Raw genomic sequence first — 8,887 nt, 5'->3', positions numbered from 1 at the left:
GGCTTGTGAATCTCGCTTGTTTACTCCAACTCTCTGAAGCATGGTGAGCCCAAACAGGTGCTGCCAGCCTGATGATCTTGCTACGTGGCTAATGAGCTGCACTCTGCCTGTCCGCTGCACGTGTGTGAGCTCTGATTGGTCCTGGCCTGGGGGAGGGCTGTTGGAAACGCTATATGAACAGCTGAGGTGTGTAAGAGAACAGAATAGAATAGAAAAGAACAGAACAGCAACAACGAGACAGCATTATAGTGAGAGAGAATGAGATAAGTGAGAATGAAGTGAGAGAGAATGAAGTGAGAGATGTAGGAGAACGATGAAGCAGCATCATAGTGGGTGAGATAGTGAAGAGAATATGAGAGAGAATAAGAGAGAATAAAGGAAGAAAGAGAAACAGAAGCTTGAACCTCACCTTGGTGTCTGTGTCGTGTTTCCGGGACTCTGCTGGACAGAGTCCTGGCTCGCGACAGTCAGGTGCATCATTAAGTTATTAATAGGAGATGTCTCTAATTTTCTCAGTTTTATTTTGTTTTGTTTTTGTCTTTTTTAAATTGGATTTTTCAAATTTCATACAGCATATTTTGTTTATTTAAAACAAAAGTTTATTTACTATTTTTATTTTATGTGTGAGTGCATTGCCTGCATGCATGTAGATGCATCTGTTTTGTGCAATGCCTGGTGGAGGTCGGAAGTGGATGCCAAATCGCCTGGAACTGGAGTTATGGACAGTTGTTTGCCATCATATGGATGGTGGGAAGTGAACTTGGGTCTTTTGAAAGAGAAGTCAGTGCTCTTAATGACTGGGCCATCTGTCCAGCTCCCAAACAGTATATTTTGACCATATTTAGACCCCTCCCTATCTGTATCACTCTTATGGGCTCTCACCTTATTCCATGTACTCTGTCATATATAATAAGGCCTGCTAAGTCAAATTTGTGTCCCCAAATGCCTTTCAGTGTGGTTCTAGCAAGTGGAGCCTGGTTAACCTATCTAGCATCACACATTTAAAGAAATATGACTCTCCCTTTCCCAGTATTCATGGGTTGCAAAATAGTTCCTTAACTAAGGTTGGCCCTTCTCACCCACTCCCCTACTTCTATACTGGGAGTTTGTCAGGCTTGAGCTTGCATGGGTCTTTTGAATGCTGTAACCATTGCTGTGAGTTCCTATGCATAACTTCCCTGATATATGGAAAATTCTGTTTCTTTGTGGTTGTATACCACCTCTGTCTCATAACCTTTCTGCCCCTTCTTCAACAATCATCCTTGAGCCTTGGATAGAAGAGATTTGATATCAGAGTCCTATTCAGGGACATGCCATCTGCAGTCTCTTATTCTCTGTGTTTTAGCCATTTGTTGCTTTCTGCCTTAATCACTACCTGTTGTAGGAGAAGACTTTGCTGGTGAGAGTTGAGATGTGTCTTAATATTCTTTTTGCCTTCTATTCTGCTATGCCCCCTGAGCCTTAGGTGTAGAGATTGCACTGTAAATGTGTCAGAACTGGGCAGTCCACAGACATTTATTCTCTGTGTTTGATCAGTTGTGGAACTTTGTAATAGTATCCATCTGTCACAAAAAAAGCTTCATACATTAGTGGTGAGAAGTACACATCTATAAATATAAAGACACATATTTAGAATATAGTAAGGAATCACAATGTTCAAAATTTTCATTTTTGGATTGTGTTTATTGCATCCTTTAAAATTTCTTTGCCTGCATATAAACCATGTACTCTTCAAGACATGTATTTTACGTTAGGTATGCAATCAATTTTGAGTCATATTTTGTATGGTGTAAGAAATATGTTGAAATGTATTATTTTACATTTAAGTGCCGCACTCTTCAAGTTCTATTTGTTTTCATACTACCAGATATTTCCATTTGCTTCTTGCTAAATACCTACCTAGGTCCCGTGTGGGTCCAGTTCTGGTCTAGGTCTTCCTTTCTCCCACTTTGTGTGTTTGTACATTCACCAATACTAGAAGTTTCTTTAAGTACTATTGCATTATATAAAATGTAACATGCTGTAATATAAGATGCTCAACTTAAATAAATTAAAATTTTAACTGATAAAGAAAAATATGAACTGTAGACATTAATGGGAAAATGAATTTTTATACATGTGTACATTGACTAATGCTTAATTAGGTTATTAATGTAAATAACTACCTCTCTGAGTAATTTAAAGAACTCTTGCTCTTTCTATTCCTTTGCTTTGAAATACGACTTTTAGAATAAGCCTGCTCATATGTATGAAGCTGTGCAAGAGTCATGGATGAGACTGAGATATTTATAGAGCAACTTGGAGGGAATTATTGAGGCATAATTGATTTTTTCTATCCGTTAACATATGTGTATATATTTATTGAGACTTTAGATTTCTTAAGTAATGTTTTGTTCTGTGAAACAGGAAGATCCTGTATGTATTCAGTAGGTTTATAGCTATTACATGTTATTTATTTAAATGTAATTTTATTCATGATTCCTAATTTTTTCTTCAATGAGAAGTGGTAGTCTATGGCTTTCATTGTTAATTTTTAGCCTGTTGAATTAATTGACATAATGGTGTTCAAAACATTCTCCAATTGTTCCTTACAATTTTCATAAAATATGATTAGATTCCCCTCTCCCCTATCCTTGCTTCTCCTTACTGTCCCTTTGGCCAATTTAATGTACTCTGTTATGTTTTGCTATACAGCATAATTTGTGCTCCCAAATGTACTCCAGTGTGGGTCCATCCACTGGAGCTTGGTTAATCTACCAAGAGTCACATCCTTGAAAGACACTGACTCTCCACCCTCCCAGCAGCCATTGGTTGCCAATAGTCCCCCAGGTACCAGGTATGGTTGTTGTATTTTGCTGTTGGTGTTGGTGTTGTTGTTGTTGTTGTTTTAGCAATTTCCCCATGTCTGTGCTGGCATTCTGTCTGCCTTGAGCTTGTGTGGGACTTGCTAATGCTGTCCCCATTAGTCTGAGTTCATATGAGTAACTGACCAACTATTTGGAAAACTCTGTTCCCTTGTGGTCATCCACCAACTCTGGCTCTTAAAATCTTTCTGTCTCTTCTTCCACAATGATCCTTGAGCCTTGGGAGGCAGAAGTTTGATACAGGTGTGCTATTGTGTGTTAATCACCATCTGTGGCATAAGGAACCTTCTCTGCTGAGAGCTGAGAAGTAAATTAATTCATTGGTGTAACAACAAGTCATTGGGAGTCAGTTTAATATGATAACAATTTAGAAGAAAACTAGTATTAGGTTCTCCCCTGTGCCCTGTGGCCTGTCGAGTCTCAAGTTTCTAAGCCTGATAATACCAGTTATAGGCTCTGTCTTATGAAACAGACCTTAAATCCAATTAGAAAGTGGTTGATTTTTCCTACACCAGAACTTAATGTCAAGACCCTATGTAGTGCTGAAGACACTACTACATACATGAACTATAGAACAAACAAAAGTAATCAAGCTGGTGCTGACTTCATAGTCTCATCACTACTGGCTAGTGTTCATGGTGCTGGAAGATGCTATGCGTGCTCCTGGATGAAAAAAAAAAAAATTCTTAAGGAAAAATAAATACAAGGAACATTTACAACTGTAAAAAAATTAATGATAATACTCAACCTTATCTAGCTATGAATCCCGTGAACTACAGTAACAGCTGGCCTGGTAAGATGTGCCTACCAGAACAAACATTTTTAAAAATGATTATGTTTTTTGAGAATCTCACGCATGAGTACTCTATTTGCATTATTTCAGACACTCTCCGTTCCTCTTCTCCTCCTCCCATGCCTTGCAAGTCCCTCTCAAATTTTGTCCTCTTCTTTTAATATTATTAGTATATATAAAGACATTTCTAAATAATTATATATGTATATAAATGTGATACACTGAGTACATCTATTGGTACTTGAGTGTACATGCATTTTGGGGTGACCACTTGGGATTCGATAACCTATCAGGGAGCTTGTCCATGGAGAAAATTAATGCAATGTATTTTAACCGTGCTCATCCCAAACCCCTCTGAGGCTCACACCCTAACAGCTTACTAATTTAATGCCCTCAGCCTTTTTTATAAGCCACCTTGTACAACTTATTTTTTCATCCATATCTTCATAAGTGTGGTGCCCAACTGGGACATGGTTGACCCACCAAAGGCCACACTGTTAAAGAAAACTGACTCTCCTCACACCCAGAAGCCATCAACTGTCAACAGCTTCTCACTTGGGGGTTGGGGTTCAGGAACCCCTCCCTCCTCCAGGCTGAAATGTTAACTACCTTATCTATCTGTTTTTTTTTTAATGTGCATTAAACCTATAGTGATGTAATTCCTGTCCTGGCTGATACTGGTGATTTGTGTCATTTCTACTTTCTTCCTAATAATTCTGTTTTAGTATTTATTAATTTAGGGATCTTCTATCATATCAAGGTTTCAAGCTCATTATGTGAAGGAACATGTGTATTACAAATAATTTCTTTTTCTTTTATACTTTATTTTAGCTCTGAGTGTTATTCTTTTCTTTTGACTACTCAATTTGGTTTTAATTTCTTTTGTTTTCTGCTGTCTTTAGGGTAAGGTTCAGGTAACTGACATGGGGCCCTATTCCTCTCCAATATATAAATCCATTGCAGACAACTTATGCCATGCTCTTTGATGTTCAACAGGTTTATATATGTGGTTCACCCACTAAACACGGATTGAGTGGGTGGCATTACCAAAATGGTTTTCTGGAATATAGTAAGGTATTGCCACAAAGGTCTTTTCTTTCACATTTATCCCCATCTATTGACTAATGCAATAGCACGTTGTTGGAATGCTTTGCCTTTCGTGCCTGGGGTTGGAAACCAGGAGGATTAGCTGTTTTAAATTTTGTGTTGGAGATGAAGTGTGTCTTATTATTTTGATCCATTTTAAATTTTATTAGACTAGTTTGGAAAAACTCTGTCTCTAGAATTAATTTATTCAGAGTTTTAATAAAAATGCTGCTGGATCTTTCTAAATGATCTAGATGGTCAAAGGACTCTTCACTTTTCAAACTTGAGACTCTCACATTGTTGGCATTGACCTTACTATTTAAGGGTACTCGTTTTTCTTCTGGGTTCTTCTGGGATCACGGAGTTGTGAACTGTGCTGCAGTATGCTGGCACCTAGCCAAAGGAATGAGAGGACGGTGGTGCAGACCTCAAGAGTTCTGCTGCTCTGTGGACTCTCCCTTCTCTGGTTTCTATACCACAGGTCCTTGTGAACTTGCTCTCTTTGAGAGCAGTGAGCTTTTTCTTCTGTTTAACAAACAGTCATTATCTAACTGAGTTCTTCCTCATTGTGCTGCTTTGGGGGAATGTTTTTGGGAACATTGGGGTTTTTTTGTATCTGCTATTTGAAATTTTATTATATTCCTTTTTAAAATCATTACTTTATTAACTTACTCTTGTTTGACTTTTACTTGATCTGTGCTCGTCTTTGTAGTTTTTAAAAATGCGTCCCTCTGTGTTTACTTCCTTTTTCTAACTTCTGAAAATGAGAACAACTATTTATTTTTATTCTTTTTTAGCTAGTTGATATTTCTGTCCTGTAACCACTTTAGTCTTAGCTCACAGTGTTCTAGTTGATGTTTCAATCACATTTCTATAAAGTGTTTAATGTTTTCAATCCTTCCATTATTTCCTTATCCATAAATAAACAAAGCCATGTTCTGGGAAGAAACTTAGTAACTGGCAGAAATCTACTTTTACAGTTTAAAGCTCAGTTATACAGGTTTTGAAGAGTCATCATTTTCGCTTGGGATGATTAAGCAAATTGCTGCTAACCTCTTTTGAGCATCTTGTTGATTGGCTTTCACAATAAATGCTAGGTGGTGATACTTTATTTTGCTATTTAGATAGTTCCTGTGTGAATCCACCACATGTGAAACATGGAACTATGTTAACAAGGTCCGTGGTGAAGTATGCATCTGGAGAGAGAGTGCTTTACCAATGCAATAACCATTTGAACGCTTTGGGAAAGTGGAAGTGATGTGTCTAAATGGAATTTGGCCACTTCAATGCAAAGATATAGCACCACATTTCCTGATTTTCTTGAGAATATATATTGGATAAAGTATATTAGTGAAAACAATGTGAAGTGTAAAGTATTTTCAAATATGACCTGAAGTATAAGATGAAATAAACTCTTTACTCTCCCCAAGCTGATTTTACTCAGTGTTTTATCACAGCGACAGACAGTTAACAAGAAGAAAGTTATTCCCCAAATTACATCAACAAGTCATGCACTTTTAATGTAAACTATACATTGGCAATGTCCAAATGTATGTCCTATTTATAAGGTACCTTCAAATGTCTAGTCTATATTTCAGATCTCTGTTTTTAGATCATTTACATGTGAAACAATTACTTATACATTCAGGATGCCTGTCATATTTTTAATTTGCATTTGTTTTCTCTGTTTATCAGTCTTATTTCTCTTTTGCTCTTTTTCTATAGAGGAATAATTTTGAAAATTTTTGTTTTAATTTGTCTTTTACTGTTTTTGAACATATAACTCTGACAGCTTCCAACTCTTTTATTGAAATTACTCTAGGTGTTTGTGTGAGACTGAACTTGGGTCCTATGTAAGAGCTGTGCATGCTTTCACCATCTGAGCCATCTCCACACCTCCTCCTTTACTCATATTGATCACATCAGGGAACCCGATATTAGTCCTTTTACCTCCTGCAAATTTGTAATCTTTCAATTATTTTCAATAAATGGATATGTCTAGGGTAAAGGCAATGAAAATCAAGAAAGTATGACAAGAGAGACAATAAATACTACATTATATTTAAGAACAATTTAAGGCTGTGTGTTCTCTTCTCTTACGTAATTCATTAAATGTACTGGAACACTGCAAAGTAGACATGTTATAGTTTATTAAGTACCTTCAGTGAGGAAAAAAGAGAGAACTTGAAAATTTAATTCACCATTTTTATGATAAAATCTCTTCAAGAAATCATTTCTGTAGCTAGAAATCATAATTATATATAACATTGTATTTGTAATTACTTTTACTTGGCCCTGTATTTTGACTTGGTCTCACAAAAAAATGAAATGTTATCTTTTAGATTTAACAGGAAAATGTGGGCCTCCTCCACCAACTGACAGTGGAGACATTACCTCCTTCCCATTGCCAGTGTACCCACCAGCTTCATCAGTTGAGTATCAGTGCCAGGCCCTCTATCAACTACAGGGCAGCAAGACAATAACATGCAGAAATGGAGAGTGGTCAGAGCCTCCAAAATGCCTACGTAAGTGTCAACTCTTGTGGGTGCTGGGAAAATATGTTTGATGATTGTGACATCTTTCTATTCAGACAGAACACTCACAGATTAACAATAACCATTTTGCCTAATGCTTGATTGCCCAATATCAGGATGTGAGGAAATCAAAATTAATAAATTATTTTTTTATATTAAATATTTGTCAAATACATTAGTCATTATTTTTTAGTTTAAAATGTGTTTATTTTTGTATAAAAGGAGGTGTGATATTTCCATACCTATATGCACCTTTGAATGACTAAATCCCTCCCATGCATCCTTCCCTGACATACACCTCTCCAACATCTATTGACACTATTATGCATTCAAATAGATTTTTAAAAACAGTTTCTTTATTTTTGTTTTATGTGTATGCGTGTATTCCCTGCATGTAGGTAAGTGACCCGTGTCGTGCAATGCCTGAGGTGGACAGAACGGGCTGTCAGATCCCCTGGAACTGGAGTTACGGACAGTTGTTAGCTGCCATGTGGGTGCTGGGATTCAAACCCAGGTATTCTGCAAAAGCAGCCAGTGTTCTTAACCACTGAGCCATCTCTCCAGCCCTCACGTAGATTTTTAAGAATATTCCACCATATGAGAGAACACGCATGACTGTGTTTTGCGCGTTTCACATACCATCATGCACTTCCATCTTTTCACTCAAATAATGAGATTACTTATGATGTCTGAATAATATTCCATTGTATAAATACACCACATTGTCTTTGTTCATTTGCCATTGATGGGCATCTAAACATATTTTACATCTTAGTTTCTGTGACTTAGCTGTGTGTTTTACACATAGACAATGCAGCTTTAGTAGGCTGACTTCATTCCTTTTATACCAGAAGGATAAAAGGCTAATATATAGTAGATCACTTTTAAATTAAAAGAAATCTCTACATTCTTCACCATAATAACTACATAGTATATTGTTTCTATGAACAGTGCATAAGAATTTCTTTTCCTGGTCACATTTATGAGCATTTGTTCCTTTTAAGGGTTTGTTTTAAATACCATTCTGACTGGTTATGTGGTATCTCATTGTAGCTCTGATCAACAGTTCTGTCACAGTTAATAATGAACAATTTTTCCTTGTTGGCAATGTTTACTTCTTCTTTTGAGAAGTATATTCATTTTGGCCAGTTTTGGTTGGCTTACTTGTTTTTTCTAGTATTTTGATATTTTTGCGGGGGTCTTTTTGAGACAGGGTCATCCTGTAAGCCCAGCTGTCCTAGAACTCACTATGTAGACCAGGCTGGCCTTGAACTCACAGAGATCTGCCTGCCTCTGCCTCCTGAGTGCTGGGATTAAAGGCATGTGCCACCACACTGGCTTTTGTTTTGTTTTGTTTTGTTTTATAGGCCTATCACCACCCAAACCCTACCCCCAAATAAATGTCCTCTATTATTTTTCCTATTTAAAAAAGACTTCTGGTATCTAACCTGTGTTTCCCAAATGCCCTTGGTTGTAGGTCTATCCCTTGAGCCTGGTCAGCCTACCAGGTATCACACTCCTGTAGAAAACCAAGTCACTGTCTCACAACAGCTATCAATCGCCCATAAATCTTTAGCAGGACTGGGGCTTCTTGCAACTGTACTGTGGTT

The 8,887-nt window shown here is 37.1% G+C and overlaps 1 protein-coding gene across 1 annotated transcript in view; it reads left to right on the top strand.

Moving 5' to 3' along the window:
• The window catches only part of Cfhr3 (complement factor H related 3), a 20,709-nt gene extending 12,305 nt beyond the window's left edge, over positions 1-8,404 (top strand). The window contains exons 4-5 of the mRNA XM_029562792.1: positions 7,086-7,268; positions 8,331-8,404. Coding sequence (XP_029418652.1) covers positions 7,086-7,268; positions 8,331-8,404 — 257 coding nt within the window. The remainder of the gene's footprint in view (positions 1-7,085; positions 7,269-8,330) is intronic.
• The last annotated feature ends 483 nt before the right edge of the window (positions 8,405-8,887 follow it).

The sequence above is a fragment of the Nannospalax galili genome, unplaced genomic scaffold (genome assembly GCF_000622305.1).
Source record: "Nannospalax galili isolate Female #2095 unplaced genomic scaffold, S.galili_v1.0 scaffold955, whole genome shotgun sequence".
NCBI classification, from domain to species: Eukaryota; Metazoa; Chordata; class Mammalia; order Rodentia; family Spalacidae; genus Nannospalax; species Nannospalax galili.
Note: the sequence above shows the minus strand (reverse complement) of the source record. Positions and strands in the feature narration are given on the sequence as shown.